Source organism: Microchirus variegatus (genome assembly GCF_963457635.1).
Source record: "Microchirus variegatus genome assembly, chromosome: 5".
Classification (NCBI taxonomy): Eukaryota; Metazoa; Chordata; class Actinopteri; order Pleuronectiformes; family Soleidae; genus Microchirus; species Microchirus variegatus.
Genome location: NC_139806.1, coordinates 6,953,391 through 6,980,601, shown reverse-complemented (window position 1 = coordinate 6,980,601; position 27,211 = coordinate 6,953,391). Strand labels below are relative to the sequence as shown.

The 27,211-nt window shown below is 45.0% G+C and overlaps 1 protein-coding gene across 2 annotated transcripts; it reads right to left on the bottom strand.

Annotated features, from left to right (window-relative positions):
- Positions 1 to 2,234: 2,234 nt before the first annotated feature.
- mpz (myelin protein zero) lies at positions 2,235 to 23,009 on the bottom strand. Of its 2 annotated transcripts, none has more exons than XM_083890364.1 (6): positions 22,789 to 23,009; positions 20,716 to 20,882; positions 15,917 to 16,130; positions 13,834 to 13,963; positions 13,260 to 13,302; positions 2,235 to 5,941 (listed from the first exon to the last, which is right to left on the bottom strand). In XM_083890364.1, exons 1-6 carry the CDS (start codon positions 22,832 to 22,834, stop codon positions 5,900 to 5,902), a joined length of 642 nt encoding a protein of 213 aa, XP_083746490.1. In that variant the 5' UTR covers positions 22,835 to 23,009; the 3' UTR covers positions 2,235 to 5,899. The 2 variants fall into 2 exon arrangements, with proteins under 2 accessions (XP_083746490.1, XP_083746489.1); XM_083890363.1 differs by having other exon boundaries at positions 2,235 to 5,672.
- Between the last annotated feature and the right edge of the window lie 4,202 nt (positions 23,010 to 27,211).

Here is a 27,211-nt window from a genome sequence, read left to right as displayed (position 1 = left end):
AGAATCTAAGCTCAGAATAAGACTGAAAAAAAACAAAGAAATTATGATCATAATAATAATAAGTGACAGAAATAACATAATTGTACTTTATACTTTATTTGTATTTCTAGCAACTTTGACTCCACTACATTTCCTCTAACTGTCTTTGTTACGACCAAATAACTAAAAACGAGTTGGTATTATGGTCTGTATTTAAATAGAGCTTTTCTCGTCTCGATGAGCTGCTTTACACTATATAGTTTTGTCTTTCACACGCAGCTGCAACATGGTATTAAGTGCCTTGCTCAAGGACATATACAGACTAGCAGAGCCAGTAATTGAACCCACAACCTTCCAGTTGAAAGAGCACTCACCCTACCACTGAGCGACCATGGCTCGATCTTCTTCAATGTACTTTTCCTGAAGTAATATTATATAAAAGTGACTTCAACTTCTTACAAAAAGTAATGTTTTGGAAATATACTTGTACTTTTACTCAAGTATCCCCCTTTTCAAGTACTTTATACAGGACTGATACTTGAGGTATTTGTGTTCGACTTTAAAGGTGCCATATGTAAGAATGTGGCCAAAAACGGTTACTACATTCAAATTCAAAATACCGAGGTCTTTTAGGTTTCGTTTTTTGCCGTAACTGGCAACCCGTGGTTGCTCGGCAGCTGAGACTCTACTGACTGCAATGATTGGTAGACGGCGGTAGGTGGCGCCACATGCCAAAACATGATTTCAAAACATAAACATGATTTGCAGTCTGCAAAAGATTTTTTTTAATGCAAATATTTTGTCTGTACTGTTGTTGTTGGTGAGTTCAGTTTGTTATATGAACATTATTCCTGAGTCTCTGTGACATATTAGGAGGATTTTATGGCCAGTTGCTTTAGATTTATTACATAATGCACCTTTAAAGGGGACATATTATGCAAAATCTATTTTTAAATCATTTTAATCCTTATATTTGGGACTCTGGAGGCCCTATGAGTCGGCAAAGTGTGAAAGAAGATGACAGTCATGTTTTTGTGGTCCTCCTCAGTCTAAGTACAGGAGATAAAACACACGATGTTGACTTCTGCACTCATTGCTACGTCACAATGAGACATTCCTGGAATTGTTGTCTCGTGGAGCTCCGCTTTGTCCCTAAAAAAACGAGAGAGTGCAGGCGAGGGCAATAGTATCCGGAAAGTGGACGTCTGTGAAGTGTTCTATTCTTGTCTGCACAGTGCAGCACAGAGTTCTACACAGAGTTCTACACAAAACTTCCAGCATCAGAGGATTTACATTTTATATATGATGACAATGTGCCGGCTAGAGTCGGCAAATGATGTCTTTTCCAAATGCTAACTGCTGTTAGCTGCAGGAGCCTCAGTGACGCTGACGTAGTTTCCTGTGTCTCATTTGCATATTTAAAGAGACAGGCGCTCAAAAGCGAGCGTTCTGTACAGGGCTGTTTTGGCAGAGTGATTGAACTGCTGTGGTGCTATTTTGACCAAAGCATGTCACAGACATGTTCATTAGGACACCAGGGAACTAGGTACACTTGTAGAAATAGGCTATAATACGAGTCCTTTAACTCTTTTTGTACTTTGCCTCCCGCGTCGAATCAGACACGGATGGACAGCAGCGCTCGGTCCTCGGTGATTCATTCAGGCCTGAGCAGGCTGGTGGGCACGAGTTAAAGACCGCGCTTGTGCTCTGTGAGCGTGACTGAATATGAAGCAGACCGCTGTGTGTAAAAGGTTGCGTGCGCTCGCTGAAACCGCTCCTGCAATTTATGTCAGAAATATTACGCTTTTCTGGGAAATTACACCTCACGGCCGTCACGCTTTTTTCCGAATGTGAAAAGGTTGTAAACGGTTGCTAAGTATTTATTTCTCAGGCCGGTCATCGAGCGGCGAGCGTGCACGACGAGGTGAAGAGGTTTGAAAAGTTCAATTTCGAAAAAAAACGTGGACCTCTTTGTATGAAGAAGAAAAAAAAAAGCACCTGGTCGTCATTAATGTCTCCAGATTACCTCCTTCTCTGAAATGTTCCTATTATGCATGCAAATGTATTCAGATAACAATCAGGCTGGTGCTATTATAATGAGTCCTCCTTCTCTTGCCCTGCCATCAGAGGATTCTCGTATTTCAAAAAAGTGGATCTCTCACTTTGGGAAACAATCTCTGTTTTCTTTAAAAAAGAAGAAATGCGTCAGTGACAGATGTGATGGTCGTGGTGAAGTGAAAGAGACGACAGCTGCAGACGTTTTCAGCCGGGTTTATTCGGTCTCCTGTTGATAACAGCTGCGGTTTGTATGGGGGGGGGGGCTTTACATTTTTTATTTACGTCCTCTTTACAACATATTATACAGAGTCATCAAATGGTGTTAGTGCTCTGGAATTACCACAAGCATTAAAATAAAATGTAAAAAAACAAACAACAAGAAGCTCAATCACTTTACATAAGGTGGATGTTATACTAACAACGGTGGCTAATACGGGTCATAACACAGACGAACGAAAACACGTTTTAATGCCGTCTTATGTCAGGTGTCTGTGTGGCTTTGCTGCTGCTGCTGCTGCAACAAAAAAAAAACAGAAGAAAACATTGCGACGTATCCGTTTGATTGGATAGTTAAACAGCGAACCAACAGTTATAAAGATGTGGGTTGTTGTTGGGTTTTTTTTTTAGCACCGCCGTTCCTGCTGTGAATTTTAAAGGAACATTCAAGTCTATCTCGCATATCGAGCACGCAGATCGCAATCCATCTTTGGCTCAGGGAAGGAGCACCTTTAAAGGGGGAAGAGGGAGCAGAGTATCTGTAGTGATACATATGGATGCATTCTGGCTTGGCTAAAACACACCAGATAAGCCTTTTTCCTCCAAAGCATTCTCCCACAGCACGCACACCGTCCTCCCCACTCTTTTATTTTGATTTCCCTCCCCTGCCTTGTCCAATCTGAATCCAAACCGAAAAAAACCCGATTTCAATTCACCTCGGCGCCAAACGCACAGCCACACAGCACCGTCCATAACAACTTTATAACAAACCCCTTTTCTTCATTAAGAAATAATGAAAGAAAAAAAATGCTTTACTTTACTTAGGGCAGATATACTGTTTGCCGTTTTTTTTATATATCAAATCTTTAAATAGACACACACATTATATACATAGAACACACGTCTTTGCGACCAGAGAAGAGCTAGCTAGATTATTATAAGTTTTCTGTCTTCGGGGAGAGAAGTACAGGCCCCGGGGGGGATTTTTTATGCTTCGTTGTTGTTGCGTTTCCCTTCCTGTGCCAGTTGGGGGCAGAGGTGAGCACGGTGGCAGTCGAACCAGCAAGAAGTAAGACGGTAAAAAGGGCGGGCGGATGGAAGGATGGATGGAAGGAAGGAGGACTTTTTGAAGGGCACGAGAGAGGGCATGTGTCCATCACACAAAGGCAAAGGATTGGAGGTTTGAGTAAGAAGAAGGAGAGTGTAGAAGAGGAGGAGGAAGGACAGAGGAGCTCTGTAGGACCTGGACGTCAGAGTTTGGGAGAATAACGCAGAGCAAGAGTCGCCATAGACGACAGGAAGAGGAAGAAGATAAAGGATGGCAGAAGACGCAAAGGACGAGGAGAGAGAGAGAGAGAGAAAGGGTGGAGATGAATCCCAAGATGAGGAGTGAAGACGGCGGAGGCGGAGGCAGAGGCCAGAGAAAGAGATGTGGAGAGAGATATCTGGTTACCAGCATGCGCGAAAAATAATTAGCTCTGGGCTGGTGAGGAGAGACGTGTGAGTGGATTAACTGGACCTAGAATAAGTGGGAGCACAGAAGCTGCACCTCTTCCTGTAAAAAAAAGCCTGTTGTCAGACTTCTGAGAGCAGCAGCAGCAGCAGCAGCCGCCGCCGGCTCCCGGGGGCCATGACGTCATTCCAGGTTTTGTCAGTCGCCGGGCCGTCGAGTCAACAAGCGGACAGCGTCACGCACTCGGGGCATAAACGGTCCAGTCCTCCCCTCCCCATCACCTGCTCTGCTCCTCTCTCTCTCTCTCTCTCTCTCTCTCCCCCCGGTGGCTGAAAAATGTGCAGCTGTTACAGTAAAGCTCGTGCACTCTTACAGGGGCCAGAAATAGCAGCCTTTAGCCGGGGCAGGGACACAGCGACAACCTCCATTAGCTCAAATGCGAGAGGATTGAATCACCCGGAGGCTTCAGGGCTTGAACCCTCTATCTATGCCGGGCTGAGAGCAGGAATCGTATTTCCCCCTCCTCTCTCCTCCCGTCTCCTCCCCCTCTCCCTGTCTACGTTTTTCTCCATCTGAAGTCCAGAGTGCACTCACAGCTCCGCTCACCGTACTAACCGTGATTTTCAGGAGACTCTGAGAAACGCACACGGGTGTTTTTCAGGTCCCTCGCATTGGAAGTTATGTGCAGAGTTAAAAAGAAAAAAAAGTTTGAACGCATACATACATACAGCGCCTCTGTATGGAAAAAAAGAAAAGAAGAAGAAGAAAATTTTGACACCGTTTCCGCTAATAAAGGACTGCTCTTACAGCCCAGTGCTGTCTTGAAAGAGTCGAGATAATGGGAAATAATGGGGGGGGTTTGCGTCAGGCTGGGCAGAAAAGGAGGGAGCAGACTAGAGGAGTGGAGGCAGTCATGGAGAAGTCAGACCTTTATCTACAGGAGAAAGAGAAGGAAGAGAAGAGGGGGAGGGAGGCGAGAGAGAGAGAGAGAGAGAGAGAAAGAGAGGATAGAGCAGTTAGCATTCAAATCACCTCTGTCATTGGAATTAACAAGAAATTCACAGTGGAAGAGGGAGAAGAAGAAGAAGGGAAGTGTGTGAGGGGGGAGAATGAGAAACGTCACTTTAGGGGGAAGAGGAGAAGAAAGAAGAAGAAGTAAATTGGCTTGTCCCTGCAGCCGGGGACCTGTGATGCGTATCGGACACACTCGGAGGAAGCTGTTTCAGAGGATAGGATCACAATGAGAGGAACCAGAAAAGGCAAAAGCCAAGGAGCAGCTTTAAGTTGTTTTCTTATCGAACCCAACCATCTCATCGGGCCTTGCTTGGACTGGCATATCTTATGACCTGACAGAATTCCCCGGAGGTGGCGGCGGCGGCGGCGTACGAGATTATCGCGACATCTCAGATCGCGGGGGCCAACACGGCGGCTGCGTCGTCTGGAGCAGATTATGGTTTGACTGGTTTGTTTCGGGGTCTGTGGTCGGACTCTGCTGCTGCTGCTGCTGCTGTCTCCTCGGTCGACTTCCCACTCTCTTATCCTCCAGAGCTTCCTCCCTCCCTCTCTCCCTCCCTGTCTATTAATTGAAGGTGAGCTGGTTGGCGAGGCGGGACAGGAACCCGGGCGCTTCGGGCTTCCCCGTCACTGCCTGACGGCGGAGCACCTCCTCCCCGTTTTTGCGGATCAGCTCCAGATCAATGGTCATCAGCACCCGGCCCGAGCCCTCCTCCCCTCCTCCTCCTCCCCCCCCGCCCCTCTCTGCCTTCCTCGCTACGGTTCTCTGCTGCTGCTGCCGCTCGCCGGGCCGCGCCCACACCTCCACCTGGCGCATGGACTGGAGCAGCCGACTGGCGAGGCCGCCCCAGCCCCTCCCCGTATCCTATTTCTTATCCTTGCGAGACTCCTGCTTCTTCTTTTCCGAGGCAGACGCCTTCACCTTGGAGGGGTCGGCGGGAGGCGCGGGGCCCTGTGGGGGGGGAGGGGGATGGGGAGGAGGGAGAGGGGAGGAGCGTCACTTCAGGAGGAAAGGAGCGTCAGGGAGATAGAGGACAACCAGGTAGAGGGTGAGATGGGCGGGGTTAGCGGTGAGGGGGGGGGATGTGTGAAGAGGAGAGAGAAAAAAAACACATTTAGGAGGAGAAAAGAGAGAGAGACAGAGAGAGAGAGGGGTGAGGAGGTAGAGAGACAGTCCTTTTAGGGGAGGGGGTAGCAAGTGAGAGGGGGCGGTGTCCAGAGCTGTAAGGGGGGGACAAAACAGGTAACCATGCGTTAGGATGGGACACAGTGGCAGGATCCATACACCTGTGACAACTGAGAGACAGATCATCAACAATACACACACACACACGGGTGTATACACACACACACACACACACACACACACACACACTGGAATGAACCAAAGCGGGGGACAAAGTATTATTATGGACATATCTGAAGTTTGGGAGGATTTGACGATTTGTATACTTTGTTCTGATTATTGACCTCCGCCAAGGAGGTATACGTTTCCGCCGGAGTTTGTCGGTCTGTCTGTTAGCAACATAACTGGAAAAGTCGCGGACTGATATGGCTGATATTTTCAGGAAATGTCCGCAACGGTACCAGGCAAGAGTGATTAAATCATTCATTATTATTTTGGGGCGTGAGCCGTCGACGCTATCACTATTTTTTGCGCTATTTTGTGGGGGGGCTGAGCTGCCTTGGCGGAGGTCCGTGCTCCCCGAGTGCTTTTCTAGTTATATATATATTTCGTTCAAGTTTTTTCGTTCACAATAATTGACATATACGGTGCATAAAAATAACAAATTATTAAAAGTTGAAAGAGGTAGGTCTTAGCTATTACTTAGCTAAAATAAATAAATAATAATTTAAAAAAACAGTAAAAAGGATAATTAAATAACGGGTGGGGGCCATCTATCACTTTCTGGTTGAATAATAGTACTGTCTAGATCAGGGGTCAAACTCAAATGACCTGGGGGCCAATGCGCATCTATCATGGTCAAGAGGGGAAAAAAAAAACAACTGTTCACAATGATATCTCATGATATCACAGATATGCTATCTGTAATACTATTTATGATGTAAAATTAATGTATTACTATCAAAAATAGACATTTATTTTAGATTACATTAATAATAGTGTGGAACTGTATTTAAAAATTCGTACCAGGGGCCGTTTCGGACGCTGCCATTGGTGGCTCGGGCCCCAACAAGTGTATTTATATATGTAATTGAATGTTGTGTATGATACATTTAATAATGGGATATTTATCACCAAATTACTGTTATAAAAACATTGCTAGCAAACATAGATTATATTCTATCACCTCGCTGGCAGCTGTGCCTCAGTGTGTTTAAAAGACGGTTCATTACAACATGATATTAAGTGGGGGGCCGCATGTAATCGATTGGGGGGCCGCATGTGGCCCCCTGTCCGCCAGTTTGAGACCCCTGGTCTAGATACTCTCTGATACGATTGTGCGACCGTTCCGATCCGTCGCTTTGAGTGTTTTTATTCGACGAAAAACCAGTTTTTCTGATTAAAACACGTCCTGTTTTCTCTTTCAAAACCAAGACGATTAAAGACCTTGTCGTCATTTTGAGGTTCCGTAAACAGCAGCATCATTTGGTCCAAACGGCTAATTGATGGATCAAAATATCATTGTCCACACTGGTGATTGATACGATCGTCAATGCTCATCAATTATCAATATTTCTTTCCCCTTTTTTCCCCTTTAAAAAATAAAAAATAAATAAAAAAGAGCAATATTATTACTTAATAAAGTGTACTTTATTCTTTAAGTGTTTTTGATATTCCCTCACCTACGTAACCACGTGGTATCATCATTTTCAAATTACGCCTCAATCGCCCTTTATCACCACTGCTAAATTTAAAATAAATCCACGTCTACCCGTTCAGAACGCGCACCACAAAGAAAGAAAACACTCATTTAAATTCTATTGCAACAGCAGCGAGACGACTTGACACCGCACGCAAAAAAAAAAAAAAACAAACAACAAAAAAAAAAAACGACCAAACCTGATTTGAATTTTTCATTTTCACGTTAGCGGCAGGATAAATAATCTGTTGCAGAGCGTTTTGTCGGCGCTGCGGTCAGGGACACTCGACTGTGGCTGTGAGCCAGCAACACGCAGCAGCGGCTTCAAATATTCATCCGGCAGCCACTTCCATAATTCATCCATTCACTCCCACTCATTCTGGATAATATTGTCTGTGCAAAAACATCTTTAAGAAGAAAAAAAAAAAAAAAAGAAGAGAAGGGAGGTGGTGAGGGTGGAAAAGAAGGAAAAGTTAAGGTTTTCACTCCGGCGGGAAGGAAGGACTGGACAGAGAGGAGGTGAAGTCAAGGCAACAACACTTTCATCTCCACTTTACAAACACACACCTACAGCACATTCTAGTGCATAAACCTGGGAATTCATCTACTGAAGTATCACGAGTGAGTGATTATGCTTTTTTAATGCACTTCCAACAGGTCAGAGGGTGAAGTTCAGGCCAGTGAAGAAGAGAACGGCAAGCATGTGCTCGATGAGACTGAAATACTTCCTTAAAGGAGGAAAGCTTAGGTTTGTCTGAGGCGTGGATCTATGAGGTATCGACACATTATGGATTCATACGTTATATCCTCTTATCGTGTATTCACATACAACCTTAAAGGTGCCATATGTAAGAATGTGGCCAAAAACGGTTACTACATTCAAATTCAAAATACCGAGGTCTTTTAGGTTTCGTTTTCTGACGTAACTGGCAACCCGTGGTTGCTCGGCAGCTGAGACTCTACCGACTGCAACGATTGGTAGACGGCGGTAGGTGGCGCCACATGCCAAAACATGATTTCAAAACATAAACATGATTTGCAGTCTGCAAAATATTTTGTCTGTACTGTTGTTGTTGGTGAGTTCAGTTTGTTATATGAACATTATTCCTGAGTCTGTGACATATTAGGAGGTTTTTATGGCCAGTTTCTTTAGATTTACTACGTAATGCACCTTTAATGAAAAAAAGCTTCAAACTGATTATCAAAAATAGTTGATGAATTTAGTCGTCAATGAATTGTTTCATCTCTGATGTGTACAATATACAACACTATCTCACATTGAGACAGCCTTTGTAAAACACTCACTCTCACACACCAAAGCCCATAGAGAGAATGTGTATAATAACTTGCACGTGCATAGACACAGGAAGTAAGTAAGTAAGATCATTAACACCTGTGAGCCATGATGTAAAAAAAAAAATCACACCTTTTCTCTAAGGGCTTTGGTGCAGTAGAGTGAGACTAGGGTTTTACAAAGGTTGTAAAAAGGAGGTGATTAGGGTGAGCCTTTTGTTAAGCGGCTAAAATCCGTCTTCCTCTTTTCCGTCCCTGCCGCCGGGGCCACGATATCAGCGAGAGGAAGTGTCCGAGTCCCAGGCTGATTCACGGGTAAATGGCTTTTGTGCTCGGCGGAGTCACTGTTGATAATGTGTTCATACCTCATACGGCTGCACTTCAACAACCCAAAACTATGCCTTTAATACATAAGGTTAGGCAGCAGCAGAAAGCACACTGGAGGCTTCCTCCACTCACTGAAGCTTAAACTAATAACTCCCCACTGATTGCATTAGAAAATGTTTCATCTTTAATTATGAAGCAGCAGCACTCTCTCTCTCGCTCAGGCACCCATTACAGCCACACTCTGGCTCCAGTGCACACAGCTCCATCCGGTGTCATTACCTTCCATCACACTTGCATACGTTCTCTCGTAGATCACTGTATTGTTTACCATTAAGCATCCAGCGGGCAGGTCTCGGTTTTTGCACCGCGATGCATTGCCCGAGCTCCCCGCGCTAACGACGAGGATGCCTCGTAAAAACACACTGCAGCCCTGCTCGGGGCGGGAATGCAGATCCAGCCTTGTTACAGGAGCTGCTCTCACTCACACACACACACACACACACACACACACACTTCAAAGGAAATGTGGGCAAAATAGGGAGGGACTCGGGAGGGGTGGTGGGAGGTTTGTCTGAGGTGTCTGCATTCGTCCCCTCTGCTGCATACGGAAATGAGACGGTGACAGGTGAGAGGGGGGAGATTGGGAAGCAGATGAAGAGTGAGAGGTAGTGATTTTCTGTCTGGAACCAAACTGATCTGGAGCCCAGAAGACCTGAGGAGGGGAACTGGGAGAGAGTGAGAGAGAGAGAGAGAGAGGAGAGAGAGAGAGGGGTGGTGGTGGTGGTGGTTGTTGTTGGTGAAGATGATGATGAGGATGAGGATGGGAAGGAGTGGGGAGGGGCAAGACGGGAAGTGAGACGGGAAGAGGAGAGAGAGGGGGGGGGGGGATTACTGACAGATGCTTCTCATGGTCAGTGAGGAAAGTCAAATGGGATGAAGGGAGGAGGTGAGTGAAGGGAGGGAGGGATAAAACGAATGTGAATCAGGGAGGGGGCGATCGGGGGAATAGAAAGAGGGATGGGAGTGCTGTGTGTGTGTGTGTGTGTGTGTGTGTGTGTGTGTGTGTGTGTGTGTGTGTGTGTGTGTGTGTGTGTGTGTGTGTGTGTGTGTGTGTGTGTGTGTGTGTGTGTGTGTGTGTGCAGATCAATACCGAGTGCAGTCAATTATCATTCCACTACAGTGTGTGTGTGTGTGTGTTCGTGTGTGTGTGTGTGTGTGTGTGTGTGTGTGTGTGTGTGTGTGTGTGTGTTCAATCCTGTGAGCGGCGTGTGGCTGCGGGGTAAACTCCTCGCCGACAACTCCACCTAATGGGGAGTTGCACACACCATGGGGTTCCTTTGTCTCTCCGTCTCACCCCCCTCCCTCTCTCCCTCTCTCCCTCCCTCCCTCCCTCAAACACAAAGTAGAAGATGGCGAGTCGAGCCTGATGCCGAATAGTGCCGTGTCAGCAGAGTCTCCTAATAAGGGCTATTTGATCAAACAACCACTTATGAGCGCACTATAAGGTCCCGTGGGTTCCGTGTGTGTGTGTGTGTGTGTGGCGTTTAGCTGCAAGAGAAGGAATCGCATCGCAGAGAAAGAAAGTAAAAAACGCAGGCAGCTCCGATGAAAAAGCTGCAGTTTATTTCTCCATGACTCGCAGAGAGAAGTAACTGTAAATGACAATGTTGTCAAATATCTCGGTTGTCCTTTTGGCGGCAACTTATTTATTCATATATGCACTGTCATCCGCCACAGGCACTCGAGAGCAGCAGACTGCGACTCAAGAGCAACCTGACAATCAAATGACGGTAGAAAGGGGAAAAAATGAAGAAGAAGAAAAAGAAGACAGACGAGGGAACGAGAACAAAAGCTCTGGGGAAATGAGAGCGAGAGAGCGAGCGTACGCGTTTGAGGTAGAAACGCGGTTTGGCCCTCGTCGGTGTCGCCCCCTAGGTCTGAGGAACGAGACTCTGAATACGATATCTGTTCAAATTGGCACCCATTTGAATTCAGAATAGTCTGCTTAATTAAAGGAGTGACGTGCTTTGGTCAAACTACCTTAAGGATGAAGCACCACAGCAGTTCAATCACTCTGCCAAAACAGCCCTGTTCAGAACGCCTGTCTCTTTAAATATGCAAATGAGACACAGGAAACTACATCAGCGTCACTGAGGCTCCGGCAGCTAACAGCAGTTAGCATTTGGAAAAGCCATCATTTGCCGCCGACTCTAGCCGGCACATTGCCGTCATACATAAAATGTAAATCCTCTGAGGCTGGAAGTTTGTGTAGAACTCTGTGCTGCACTGTGCAGACAAGAATAGAACACTTCGCCGACTTCCGCTCTTCCAGATACTATTGCCCTCGTCTGCACTCTTGCGTTTTTTAGGGACAAAGCGGAGCTCCGCGAGACAACAATTCCAGGAATGTCTCATTGTGACGTAGCAATGAGTGCGGATGTCAACATTGCGTGTTTTATCTCCTGTACTTAGACTGAGGAGGACCACAAAAACATGACTGAGTCATCTTTTTTACCCACTTTGCCTAATCATAGGGCCTCGAGAGTACCAAATATAAGTATTAAAATGATTAAAAAGTTGATTTTGCCTCCTTTAAGTAATTACAGTGTGGTCCAGCAGAGGGCACTGTGAGCACACATGGGCCTGACATCGGAAAAATGGTGTAATGCTGTAAAATTGGAGGACAGCTGCGATGTTAAAGCGACGAATTAACGCTAACCCACAGACGGCGCGTCGCGAGTCATACGCCTCGAGTTACGAACAGTAAAAGCAGTGATAAATAATGTTTGTCGTGTGCGATGTTGGAATATGGGAATATGTTCAAGGGAAGTGAACGTCAAGTCTTTTTCCTTCAGAGTTGATTTTCCGCAAAAAAAAAAAAGGTGACAGCGCTAACTCCCGACTGCCAGGAGAAGCGGCGAGGCGTCATCTTTACATGAGCTCACACCTGCAGCTAAATGACACCTTTGATATTGTTCCCTGCTTATCTTCACATATTTTATATATATATTTATATATATATATATATATTTATATATATATATTTTATTTTTTTACAGCAGTGAATTTTGATCCAGGAAAACACTGAATTAAATCCAGTGAAATCCACTGACTTTTTTGTTTTGTTATCAGTATGCAAAGTCCATTACGACAAAACCCCCGCAAACCATCCAGCCCCCACATTACCACAGAGTAATCAAACATGACTCGCCCTCACGCCTTGTATTCACAAAAGAAAACACGCCACACCAAAAATGTCTGATTAATCCGGCACTTGAGGCTATGGCACTCCCATGAGGAAAAAAAAAAGAGGGAGAAGAAAGAAAATTAACCCAAAATCCTCGGAATGCAGCGGGCGTAAAAAAAAAACTACACTCTGATAACGGCTCGTACCATAATAGGCCCAGTGATTTTCTTTTGACTCGCAGTGAGCCAAATCAGCAGCTTCTATCCATTTCCCCTACTGCGAGCAAATCACACTTCCATTCAATACAGCAATAGCATTAGTGCTGTGACCTGGCCTCGGCCATTTCACAGTGGCTGCTTTGATTTCCTCTCTCTTTTTCCCCCGTGGCTGTTTACTCGCACCGTGCTGTTCGGCCTCCCCGAGGATGCTGAAGGAGGAATGAGAACCTCGGGAGAGCGATAGAGATAGAGGGAGAGGGGAGAGGGAGAGGGACGGTCGGGGCTCTAGAGCACGTCAAACGCCCGAGACGGCGGCGGAATTTTAACAGCTTGAAATCTGCTATTAGCGTTCGCCGGGCAAGAGTGCGAACGACGTGTTTTATTGTCGTCGGTACACGGCTGCGAGGAGAAGGAGGACATATTGGAGGCGCCCTGGACGGGAGTGCGATTATGAAACTGTGGCACGTTGGATGTGTGCTAACGAAAAGAAAAGATGAAATTCCCCCCCAACACGATTTCACCGCGCTGCACCTGAATGCGACAACATTCGAAAGCGGGCCGCGTTCGGTGTCATCAAGTGGTTTTGAGCAATATGTCATGTAGTGCGTGGGGAGGAGGAGGAGGAGGAGGAGGAGGAGGAGGAAGAAGAGGGGATAAGGGGAGGAATGGTGGCTTGGAGGGAAACTTGCCTGTCTCTGCTGTGATCCCTCCTTCTTTTTCTTGCCATGTTTGCTGGAGGGGACAAAAGAAAGACAATGTCAGAATGTCGAATCCATCTCTCCCTCCAGTGGTCACAGGGCAGCATTGCCTGGCAGCCATCATAAAGAGAACATCAACTCAATCTACTGGCTCCGTCTCAAACACAGCCCCCTGGCGCTCGATGCGCTACCGTCTCATAAGATTGGATAGGTACGAGCGAGATGATGGATCCGACGTCTCCATGATCGAGTGGATTATCCACTCAGACTCCGTCTCTCCATCATTTCTAATCACCTTGCGTCGCAGCAATGCAGTAAGTTTTCTTTTAGATTAAAGTGAGATTAAACCCAAAAAACGGGAGATCATTATCCGTCTCTTTCCAGACGACCAATTTAAAATCTAAAACTGGCACAGCTACAGGCAAACCGGATCAAAAAGTCGTGGAGCTATGGCGCCTTGGCCACGCAGGTCTCCGTGCCAGGGATGGGCTCCGGCCTCAGCTCCAGCCCCTGGCACAGACCTGACTGGCACAGCGCCGCCACTGGCCACAGGCCGGCCACTGACCTGACACTGAGGCTGAAGACACGCCGCGCCACCAGGAACCTCATCAGGTAGTAGATGACCACGATGAGCACCAGCAGGCCCAGCACCACCCCGATGATGGCTCCTGTGATCACGCCAGCCTGGATTGGCACTGTGGGACGGGAGAGAGCAGAGAGGACAGGGTGAGTGTGGGAGGACGAGGAGGACGAGGAGGACGAGGAGGGTAAAACGTAACGGAAAGGCTACAAGAGTAGGAAAATAAAAGGACGGTGGTGGGAATTGCATAGAGAATGTGAACTTCCATTGTTAAAACCCCTATAATCACAACTTGGCCAAGTTTACAGATGGACAGATAGATGGTTGGATGCGATGTCCACACATCTATGTCACACTTTTTCATTTATTTTCGACTGACACCATTTACTCCTCAGGAAAAAAGGTTACATTATAATTCTAGTGGGAATTTGGCTCATTTTCCCATAGACTTCCATTCAAATGGACTTTTTGGAACTAGCACAGTAGCCCCCTAGTGGCTATTTAAAGTAGACATATTATACCCTATTCCTCCAAGTGAACCTAGTTCCCTGGTGTCCTAATGAACATGTCTGTGACATGCTTTGGTAAAAATACCATAAGGATGAAGCACCACAGCAGTTCAATCACGCTGCCAAAACAGCCCTGTTCAGAACGCTCGCTTTAGTAGTATCTCTTTAGGTCCACCTTAAAGGTCCACCTTAAAAACAAAGTAAAACGAAACTTAAGGGATGGGAAATTGCATCAGCCACAGAGGCTGCTGGGAACAAACAGCAGTTAGCATTTGGAAAAGTGATCATTTTGCAGGCATATTTTGTCCTCATATATGACATGTATCCACTGGACAGATAAATCCTATGCGGCTGGAAGTTTGTGTAGAACTCTGTGCTGCACCGTGGAGTCAAGAACAGAACTTTTCGTGGACTTTACGGTTTTCGGATACCGTTGCCCTCGCCTGCACTCTTGCCTGTTTTAGGGACAAAGCGGAGCTCCGCGAGACAACAACTCTAGGAATTTAGCGCATTGTGACGTAGCGATGAGTGCGAAAGTCAACATGGCGTGTTTTATCTCCTGTACTTAGACTGAGGAGGACCACAAAAACATCATCTTTTTTCACACTTTGCCTACTCATAGGGCCTCCAGAGTCCCAAATATAAGGATTTAAATGATTAAAAAGTTGATTTTGCATAATATGTCCCCTTTAATATATTCTTATTTCCTGGTTGCTATCAGGAGGAAACTGGAAGACTCAACATTTTACTGTTGCAATACAAGGCTCACAATTTTAACGATACATTACAATATTTGAAAAACATCCATCCATTAAATTTTCGTGGAATCTCTTTGTTACAGCTACCCAAAACAAACGCGTTTTGGGAGAATTTAGGCATAAAAAGAAGAAGAAGAAGAAGACAGATGGAGATGTAGAAGAAGAACTTTTCAGTCTGGTTACTCGCATTAAGATGTAGTTTTTTTTTTTTTTCTCCCTGACGTTATTTTCCACCCTTGGGTGGCAAGAAGTAAAGAGCGGAAAGAGAGAGACAAGGCTGGAACAAAAAGATGAACGGAAAAGGAAAGGAAATGATATAAAGGACTGGAGTGTTTCTGTAGAGTCAGAGAAGGCGATGAGGAGAGCAAGATAAAGAGAGGAAAGATGGGGAGGAGGAGGAGGAGGAGGGGGATGGGAGGAGGTGGGAGACAATGAGGGAAAAGGGGGAAAGAGATGAGAGGAGAGAGGGACGAGAGGGAGGTGGTGATTGCAATCTGGAACAGAGGAAGAGATAACATTGTAATTGATTTCATTTAACGGGAAATGATAGGAATTCTAAACGCGCCCGTGCAGCGATTGGTGCAAAGGCGGCGCTTTACTTTGTTGCTGATGCACAGAGCACAAGCTGAGCTGCATTTAAGAGTTTGGAACAGTTGGATCAACAACAAAAGTCATTCACCAAAATTCACCATATGGGCTCAGTTGGAGAACTAATAGGCAGACGCAGATGTAAGATGGCGCCCACAGCGGGAGACCGACTCCACTGAGGAACTGTACTCCCTCTGCTTTACTCTACATCACCTTTCTCAAAAACCAGCAGGCGAACGCTGGAGGGCCGGCCCACGATGTCAGGGGGGTTCTTGGCGTCGCAGGTGAAGGTGCCGTTGTCGTTGAAGTCCAGGTTCTTGATCAGGATGGAACCGTCGCGGCGGCCGGGGTTCCCCACAAACTCCACGCGGTCCCTGAACGGACCCTTGTTGTCGACATAGGGAACACCGTTGGTGTAATGGAAGATCTGGAGACGACAGGGAGGACGTGTTAGTGTTTGTGTACACGTCTTTTTTTTTTAATTGTTATATCCTTACAGATTACCTATATTTGTGTTAAATCATAGTTTGACTGGGTGTTAAATCTTAAGGGTCCATTACGTATATATTGTACACTACCTTTCAAAAGTTTGGGCTCACTTAGAAATCTCTTATTTTTGAAGGAAAAGCACTTCAGAATCAGAAATAAACTATACATTGTTAATGTGGTAAACGACTATTCTAGTCTGGTTTTTAATGGAATATGTACACAGGTGTATAGAGGCCCATTTCCAGCAATCATCTCTCCAGTGTTCTAATTAGCGCTGGGCACTAGGTTAACGCATGGCGCGTTTCCATGACGACTGACCGGAAAAAGACGTGCACAACGTCATGTTTACGTGGCGCATCAACCAGGCACCGTTTACCAGTTAGCTCCGTTAGCTGCATTAGCCCCTTTTAGCGCAATTAGCGCGCCTACAGTCAAAGTGGAGCGTTCTGTTTATTGAACGAAAAGAGCAGCGCTACAAATAACCGGCGTACCTGTGTACTGCGTATGTGTGCCTCTGTTTTTATAGTTTAGCGTTACTTTAGAGACTCATTTTAACGTTGACACTGTTAACAGCCGTTAAGCACTAGTTCTAATGGTACATTGTGTTTGCTAACACATCAAGCTAACTTGAAAACCCTGGTGCAATGATGTTAGCACAGCTGAAAACAGTTTTGCTGGTTCTTTGACGAAAGGGCAAAATTATTATTTTGAATAAAAATCATTATTTCTAATCTTGTCAATTTCTTGACTATATTTTCTATTCATTTTGCAACTCTTTTGATGAATAAAAGTACAACTTTTAATGGAAAACACAACAAAAATTGTCAAGGTGACCCCAAACTTTGGGGTCACCTTGACAATTTCCATTAAACCTTCGTGAGTGGAGCTGGAGAGGAAGGGGGTGGAGCTACACTCCAGGTCTTGAAGCTCAATTCTGATATTTTTTGCCTACACGTGACCTATATAGGAACCCGCTTACATTGTCTTTAAAAGTGATATCCACATTTACTCTTGGGGACACAAACAAACGGGTGGGCGTGGCTACAGGAAAGTGGCATGACCTTGAATTGCTGTGTCACGTTTGCGTGAAAGGCTTAAAACGCTGGTTTGAGGCCTCGTTTTTCATTGCACAGGTTGAAAAGAGTGTCATGTGACCATAGATAGTTTCCGTTTTTTTAAGGACGCTTAAGTCACGTTGACAGGGGAATATCTGATCCGTCTGCCTACACCTGCACTGAATCTGAATTGTTTCCACATATGAATGAGGCCTAAAACCAATGTGCCGATATCTGAATCCATCACTGTTTCTTCATCACGGGTCACATCTGACATTTTGTGCCACACGAGAGGAAAACATCAGAATTGGGTCACTTTGCAGCATGCAGTGTCAATCACTGTGGTCTGCTGTCAATCACAACATAGACGTGTTCAAATTATAAACCCATACAAGGCGACCATAATGAACCAAACGGATATGACACTGTGTCGTAATCGAGTCCATTAAAGGTTTGCTTACATTATGAATTTAAGTGAAAATTAGGCAAATTTCCCCACACACTTGCATATAAACCGACTTCTCTGTGAAAACAGTGGAGTCGCTCACCAGCTGATATTAACTTTGAAAGTCCAACATTTACTTTTTAACTCCATTTTGCTCTCATCCAAGTCCTGAGGGGAACTTTTCTGACACTTTTAACAGGCTATTGATCCACTGTGTTTAGCAGCTTATTACAAACTGTGGCACTAAAGCCTTTTGGTCAGCGGGTGATAGCGTACTGTAGCTACCAGATTAGCTTCTCTGCAAAACAGCTGCCTTTTGACGCCCGAAAACACGCGAAGCAGCGAACTCGAAGCAGTGAAATCAAAGGGCAGTCGTTCAAAACTAGAGGTTAAACGACACAGAAATGCACCGACGAGCTCTGCGCTGACTTTCATTATGTTGTACAGAACTGATGCTTAGAGTGTTTAGAGCTGAAACAATTAATTGAAATTCATCGTCAACTACTTTGATAATCGGTTTGAAGCTTTATTCACGATTAAAACAAGATTTCTATATATTTTCTTTGTTTCTTTGCTCCACAGAAATCAGTAAAACTTAATCATTTTGGTTTGTGGACAAAACAAGGCATTCGAGAACATCGTCATTTCCAGGTTTGACAAACACTGATCAACGTTTTTTTTAGCATTTTCTGACAATTTATGGAACAAACGATTCAGCCATTAATCGATTTTTGAAGTACTGTGAATAAAATTGGCGGACACTAAGGGTCAAATATGTTTTTAACTGATTTTGCAAGGGGTGAAAAACAGGCTAATGAAATTGTACGGATGGTGAAATGAGTGACAGGAGGGATGTGAGGGGCAGTAAAATAAATAAATAAATAAGAGAAGTGAAATGAAGTTTGAAAGTGAGGGCACTGCGGGAGACAAGAAGGTGAGGGGAGGAGATAATGAGCGACGAGGGGAGGGACAGAGGAGGTGGAGATGAAGGAGGAGATTAAAGGGATGACAGGAAGATAAGAGCGGGGGAGGGAGGGCAGGAAATAGGTGAGGCTACAAGTGGAGTGAAGAAGATTAGGAGGAGAGAATCTGAAATAGGTTCAAATCAGCATGTTTGATGCGTTTGATTCAAATCAATATCATCTCAGAGGTCTAATGTCGCAGTTTGTCGGTTTTTCAGACGTGAACTGGGTCCAGAGTTTGACCCAAACAGCAGTGAGTGAGTCCCGAGACTCTCTGGACTTACGAAAACAGACAATATTCCCAATATCCTGACACATAAAGTTAGTTATAGTGTATAGAATTTAAAAGGGATATATTATTTTCATCTAAACAAATGATATAGCTATAAAATTAACGTTTGTATTGGCTTAGCTATCTGAAAGTAGCCTAACGCGTCCTCAGTCCCTTGCAGTTACACCTGTTAACCAGTAGATGGTACGCTATAGTGTTTCACAGTTTTACAAAGGTACCAAATGTAATAATTACACAAAGGCAGTGAAAACATATCCGTCACATGACGCCGTGAACACCGACACAAGACCGGGATCAAGGAACACTTGAAAAACACGGGTCCTCGTTAACAGGGTCCAAACAGTGTCGTCCCGTTGTGTTTGTACAGTCGTCTAAAACGTTTTTTATACGAGCCGTAGACCGCTATTTGTTGCTCATAAAGACTTTAACGATGTATTTGGTTCATTGCAATACGCAACATCGCCTCTAGATGCCACTAAAACCCACACACACTGGCCCCCTTCAACATCTGCACAGTCCGAGAAAGCAACTGATGCCAAACTAACGTGGTCTGAACAATAACATCATGTGACACTGAGGTCAGCGCACAAACTCCTCTTTTGAGGACGTTTTCTTGTGCTCCGTCTTTGTGCCCCCGACAGAAAACAAAAACGTCTTTCGGTCACGAACAAAGCCGCCGTTGTCGGTGGGGGGGGGGGAGGTCAACGTTTCGTTGTCGCAAAAAAAGGGAGGCATTTGTGTCGCCCTCTTAAATATTTGTGGCTCTGTGAAATGCAGAGAACTCACATTAGGAGTTTCATTTAAAGACGGCGGAGACGGTGGTGCAGGATATCTCACTTGGCCAGCTGCTAAAAACGCTTCACCGTGTGAACCCGAGAGTCAATAACTGTCCGTGTGCCGTTTGGTGCCGAGCAGGTGGTGTACAGTGGCTCCATCACAGCTGCTCGATGTGGCTGAAAATGATGCTGATAATAGCAGACGCGAACTTAAAGACGCTTTTTATAGTTTACGGTTTTGGTCGGATCATACGTTTTCAGGCAGAACGTCCACGCCGCTAACCGCACGTGCATCAAATCAGCCTCGTGCGACTACTATCCAGACATCCACTTGTTTTGGGACATGGTTTTTAAACAGAAATGCAGCAAAAAATCTATCCGTCTCTGCAAACTCATCCAAACTCAGCAATAAAGGGAGTGTTGTTGTTGTGTTGCCGTGGTCACGGCCGGCTTCACTGTGCAGGAGGATGAAGGGTGCGGCATTTCCATCTCGTTGCGTGTGCCCGTGCGTGCGTGTGTTGCATTAAAGGTGACACGAAGGGGCTTTGAAATCAATTTTAAACGATCACTTTTGACAATTTGAGCAGCCGAGAACGTGAGGCATCTGTGGAAATGTCAGCCTCGACGGAACAAGCAGCCGCTGCTGATCACATCACATCTTCTTTTAAATTCAGCTTAAACTTTGTGAGAAACAGGATTTTTAACCTTGATAGGCCAGTGTTGTGTTTTTAATCAAACCCTTCACCTCTTTTTGTCCCTCTCTGTCTCTGGTTATTAACTTTTTAAACACCTGATGTCCATTTTTTATGACAATTTAATCAAGCGCAGCTTAATTTGGATATAAATCATTTAGAATCTTTAAAGGAGGCGTACTTTTACGATTTTGATGATTTTGTCGCGTTATGAGGCATCTAATTCACTTGTACTGTGTCAACATGCAAGAGAACTGTCGTAAAGTGTGCGTTAAGTGTGTTAAGTGTGTGCGTATATTACAGAAATGCTGTCCCGGGAGCCGTCAGGTCTGTACGTCCAGGAGAAGGTGACATCCTCCGATGTCCAGCGCCAGGAAAAGAAGGAACAGGACAGCCGGATGTCGGAGCCCAGCAGGGCGTGGCGCTCCCAGCCGGTGTAAATCACTATGGCCTGGGACTGCTCGGGCACTAGGACACACACACACACACACACACAAATCAAATGGATGTAATTAACTCACAAATTCACAATCTGGCACTTGCAGAGGATTAAAAAAAAAAAAAAAAAAGTTGAACATGACTTTGGTGTAAGGAAAAAAACTCTTTAGCATCTTTCAAAGTTAGAAAAAAAGCAGAATATTTAAATTTTTCCTTTGGAGGACATGTTTCGAGGCCTTATTGTTCTTATTTTTGAAAGAGAAGCACTTTTTTCCTATTGAATATAACATTAAATGAATCATAAATACACTCTATACATTGTTCATGTGGTAAATGACTATTCTAGCTGCAAACGTCTGGTTTTTAATGGAATATGTACATAGGTGTATAGAGGCCCATTTCCAGTGTTCTAATGGTACATTGTGTTTGCTAATCGTGTTAGAAGACTATTGAATGATAATAAAACCCTTGTGCAATGATGTTAGCACAGCTGAAAACAGTTTTGCTGGTTCTACAAATCATTATTTCTAATCTAATCTATAGTTCCTATTCATTTTAGAACTCTTTTGATGAATGAAAGTGTGACTTTTAATGGAAAACACAACAAAAATTGTATAGGTGACCCCAACACTTTTGAACGGTAGGGTAGATAACATTTACACATTTTGAACATTGCTGGAAAGACAAAAGGAGAACATCATCGTCTCCGCCAGTATGGATTACGTTGGATTACTGTGCACCGGGTATGCTTATACAAAAAACACCTAAATGATTGATGTTAATTTGGTTGAAGCTGCAACTTCAATATTTTGAAACTGTGTTCAGTCATCTCCAACAGCAGAGCGAAGCTCGCCGACATCGGCCTCATCCTCCTATTGTTCGGTGTCACACGTGCGAGCAGATCACAGCTTTTTCTGAGCTTATTAACGCTCGCACTCTATACGTGATCTTCAATGGAGGGGGTGAGGGGTGGAGGTGGTTTCTTTGCCCTTTAAAAAACCTGAGAGCAAAGTCTTTCACTGCGAGCATCTCTGGCACGAGTGCAGAAATCCCCCCCCCACGCGCGCGCGCGCAATACGTGTCAATGAAATCACACTTGACGTTTTTAATTAAAATTCTGACAAAAACCTTCACGTATCTGCCAGAGAAGGAAAGAAGAAAAAAAAAGAACTACTGCATCGACTGCAGAGAGAGAGAGAGAGAGGAAACGCTGCCAACCTTCACTTAAAAAGTCAAAATGTTAGTGTTTGACTTGGACACATACCATCATGCACCTGGAAAGGAAGTATATTCTCAGGCTGCAACGGTTCATTTCAATGGAATCGATTACAACATTTATAAAACAACAGATCAACCAGTTTTAGTTTGATATGAGCTCTCTTAAACGTGAATGTTTTCATAGCGAACGTGGAAATAGTCATCGTCATTTTCTGACGCTCTACAGACCAAACGACGACTCTGTCGTGACAAAAACCAATAAACCTACGATCTAGATGTTAATTCAGGGTAATACTTCAGATTAGGGAACACATATTCACCATTAACCAGGTGGTTACTAACATATATAAGTTGCATACTAGCCCTTTATTATATTAACACCTTATTCTACCTCTATTATGACACAAAATAAGATTTTTCCTACATAAGGTGTTAATACATGCTTAATAAAGGGCTAGTATGCGACTTATATGCATGTCAGTAAGCACCTAGTTAATGGTTAATGTGCTCCCTCATCTAAAGTGTAATTCTGAAACATGTGTTGCATCAAACGTCATCTGTTTTCACCCTGAAATCTACAAAATAAACACAAACGCTTGCATTTCCAGTGAAAGATCGCTTAACAGTGGAAAAAGGAAAAGTTCTCAAAAACCTCCTCAAAATACGACTAAACAAAGTTCCATTTATGTATTTCTTCTTTTTCTTTTATTCTCTTTACCTATTCCCAGGAGGACGACCGACGCCAGCGCCAAAAACGTCAGCATGGTTTCAGGCGTCTAACCGGAGCTCCCAAAAGACTGATGCTGCAGACCTGACAGGAGCCTGTCGAAGGAAGAGGAAGAGTCCCACACTCTGGAGGAGAGAGCGACTGGAAGGAGGAGGAAAAAAAGGGAACAAAAAGAGAGAGTCGAGGGACACAGGATGCCAGGAGCCGGAGAGTTTTCACAACAGGACAACAACAGAAAACCCACTGTGCCCCTGGTTTATACCCAACCACACCCCTCGGCCCGGGCTGACCCGGCCCCATTCCACCTCTCCGCCCCTCCGCCCTTCACTATCCCCACCTTCCTCTGGCCCCTCGCAGAAACAAGGGATGCACGTGTGTGCGCTTTGAAGTGGAGGAGGAGGGAAAAAAATTGGTGAATTAATTGGGTAAATAATGGGGCGACTTGGGGACGAATTTGCGCAGCCGATGACGAATTGGACTGCGGTCAATTACGCCCGTCACCGTTGATGTGACGGAGCTCAGCGCGTGTGTGTTGCATGTGATCCTATGTTACATGGGTAACGGTGGGAAGCTGTTTGGGTCGCATTTACAGTTAAGGGAGGGAGAGGATCCTGCAGTGAGGTCAGCTCAGTGCTCTCTCCTCCATCCCCATCCCTCACATCCCTGCACTTTCTGAGGCCAGCGGCCACCAAAACAAAGCCTCGACTCTTCGCTCTCTCACTGTCCTCCCTCTCTCTAGATTCCTGTCATTTGCTGATGCTGAGCACTTAGAGACAAAGGAGAGAGAGGGGGACGGGGCCCCGACTGGTGTTTGCCCGCCTGTCAATGGCGCTTTCTTTCGTCCGCGGCCTCTGCTCAGCCATCGCTTTCTCCTCCGGCGGAGACAAAGCGTCGTATTCTTAAGTGCCCAAGCGCCCACTCCCTGCCTTTTCCAGCAACACAGACGAGCAAGAGTGTGGGGAGAGACCTGCTATATATAGAGATGGGTTGATATCAGGACAGGGACAAGACACGCAAGACTCGAGAAGCAAGACGGCAGCAGATACAGATGCAGACGCAGTGGAGGGGCGGAAGAGAAGAAACGAGGAAAGAGGCGGCGGCGGCGGCGGCGGTGGGGAGGAATTTGTGCAAAAAAGCCTGGTTTCTGGAGGCCTCATTCCATCATTTTGTGACACGAGATAAATCTGTGAACACGTGCACAAATTAGATTTGTTAGATATGTGCGACAGCATGTGTACATTGGTTAATTTGTGAGCGTCAATGACGGGCAGAGACTGAAAGTGAAAGTGCGTCTGCTCCACGCAGCGGAGACGATGACACGGCAAGTTTGGGGTCATCTACACAATTTTTGTTGTGTTTTCCATTAAAAGTCACTTTTATTCGTCAAAAGTGTTGCAAAATGAACCAGCAAAACTGTTTTCAGCTGTGCTAACATCATTGCACAAGGGTTTTCTAATCATCCAATAGCCTTCTAACGCGATTAGCAAACACAATGTACCATTAGAACACTATAGAAATGGGCCTCTATACACCTATGTACATATTCCATTAAAAACCAGACATTTGCAGCTCGAATAGTCGTTTACCACATTAACAATGTATAGAGTGTATTTCTGATTCATTTAATGTTATATTCATTGAAAAAAAAAAGGAGCTTTTCCTTCAAAAATAAGGACATTTCTAAGTGAGCCCAAACTTTTGGACGGTAGTGTATGTATGTTATGTTAAATATCCACTAACAAAGTGCATATAATATAGAGAGCGACAGATAACCTTGACTGAAACTGACTGACTCTCCTGAATGGGAGGACATTTTTGACACCGACCGATCCGTCTTCATCTTCCTCTCTTGCTTTTGATTGATCTATATTTTAAAGGTATTTCCAAACCTTGTTTTTACTTCTCCTCTGGCTGAGAGCACTTTGGGGGTTTAGTAACATTTGGCATTTTGGTCAGATCCACAGCAGAAGCTCGCAACTCTTCCAGTAAGATGTGGAAAGAAAGTGCAATTTGTACAAAACGGTACAAAGTGGCACTCATGACGTCACCCATAAAAATAGGAACTCCCATTTTGAAGGCCCATGTGCTAAATGGGAACAAGTCTACATCACATTCTGTGACCTCTCATTTCTAAGAAAAATGTTTACCGACAATATCATTCAAGTGAAAAGTAGGGTTTTTGCCCCCTGGTGGCCATTTAATCATTTATTATTTGGCTTTGGAAGGAAATTGGACGTCCATTTATAATATATGGTCTATAGGTGCAATAGAAAGAATTAAATGTGTGATATTGTGATATACAGGTGGTACAACCAGTGATGACATCATGACCACGTTTGCGTATAAACACCTGTAACGGTTTGCGCACACGGACGGATTCTATCGCCCTCGTCACGAAGAGCAAACCACATCAATCGTGATTTGACTTTTTCCGCGCTCCCGACGACGTATATATACGATGAGTGAGAAGAAGAGGCACTCGACGAAGATGCCCACTTCATCTGCTTCACTTTGTCATTTTATCGAGCCTCCTCATCCAGATTACTCGCGCAATAAATCATAAGGATCTCCTGGCCCGGGAAAGCATTTAAGCGACACATCAACCTATGCTTACATTTCAGAGCACGTGGCATAAATTCCCGCCACTCGTTATGAATTGCGGCCGCTTGTTCATCTTTAACACCTTTGCTGATGGAACAAAAACGCGCATCATCCGCCGACTCGTTGGCGCCGGCGACCGTCTAAGCTCGGGCTTGAAAGTCTAAATTGCGACGTCCCTTTCAATTATGGCGGATTCTGCCTCGAGGCCCCGAGAGAAACAGGAAGATTCTTTATGAGCCTGGCAGGTGCAGAGCGTGGCACGGACCCAAGATCGTCAGCACCGAGCGACGATGGCAGCAGCAGCAGCAGCAGCAGCAGCAGCAGCAGCAGCAGCAGCAGCAGCAGCAGCAGCAGCGGCGAGGTTTGGCAGGCAGAAACTGTATCACATACAGAGTGAAGGCTCCTCATTCCTTCAGCTGGCAGTGATATAGAACATTAATGTTGGGGAGGGTGAGTTTATCTGCTGCTAAATTAGACAGAGAGAGTAGGTAGAGGAGTGGAGAGAGAAACAGGCAGAGAAAACTCCATCTCCTCCAGGGCCATTTAGGAGAATTTTGTGAAATTAAAACACGAGCCCCAAGCTGTACTGTATTGATATTTGGGCGGACAAGGCTGAGTACACCGACTACCTCGAGCTCTGTTTCCATCAAGCAGTACGGCTCAGTTTGTCGCAAAATAATTCAGATTTTGAGAAAAAATCTGTATGTTACAAAAAAAGATCAAATTCTGGATATTTGCAATTTGAACAGCATGATGTCAAATTATGAAACCAGAAATTCTCAAATGTCACCGTGCAGTGCTTTGTTGTCCATTAAAAGGGAACATAATTCACAAAGTTGACATAATATTCTTTTGAAAAAGAGCCGGAAAGTAGCGACTGAGATAATTAGGAAAAAGTTTCCTGGACAATTTCTCTGAAGTTATAAATCGAACGAAAATTACAAGCCCATTTTCCCCCCCTAAACTTCCCATAAGAGTCGCCCTCTGGTGGCTAACTGCTACTTCCTAAGCTTCACTATTCAAACCGGAAAGGCTACGTCAATTTTTTTTTTTTTTACATGCAGTCTATTGGAACAGTCCCATTTTTTGGCACCCTTTTGTCGCGGTGCACGGCACAGCAGGTTGACAGAGAACCATCATGTCTGACCAACAGTGGAAATGGAATGGGGGAAAAACACAAAACGCACAGAATAAATTGTGGCTAACTGCTACTTCCATCATACTTCCTGGGCTTCACTTTTCAAACAGGATGGTTACGCCAATTTCTACATAAAGTCTATGGCAGGGTTCTTCAATCCTGGTCCTGGGGATTTACTGCCCTGCATGTTTTAGACGTTTCCTTGCTCCAACACACCCGATTCAAATGATCGGGCTTCGGCAGAGCTTGTTGGTGAGCTGAACATATGGTCCCCAGGACCAGGATTGAAGAATCCTGGTCTATGGTACCATCTGACTTCTTGGCACCCTTTTTGTTGGGGTGTGTGATCGCGGATGACCGAGAACCATCAGTTCTGACCGACAATGGAAATGGAATGGGAAAACCACAAAATATCAACGAACAAAAGTGCCACAACCTGAGCTGCACAGGTACTTCTAGGTGGAAACAGACCAATGGCGCCATTTAGGCTGCGTGGCCACATATGGGATATTCACAGATCTGTGTCACATCGACCAAATCGACGTGGATCTGAGTCACTTCGGCCCGGTAATGTGAACACAGCCTTGGAGATTTTTTTGCTAAATTATACAAGCGCCTGGAGCTGTACTGTATTTGGCATTCAGGTGGGTGAGGCGTCATCAGCTGGCGTTATTA

Coding starts and splice junctions, on each gene's coding strand:
- mpz (XM_083890363.1), bottom strand. CDS start 22,834: ATGCTGACGTTTTTGGCGCTGGCGTCGGTCGTCCTCCTGGGAATAG. Junction 20,883..22,788: donor GGTCGTCCTCCTGGGAATAG/GTAAAGAGAATA, acceptor TGTGTGTCCTAG/TGCCCGAGCAGTCCCAGGCC. Junction 16,131..20,715: donor GCTCCCGGGACAGCATTTCT/GTAATATACGCA, acceptor TGTCGTCTCCAG/ATCTTCCATTACACCAACGG.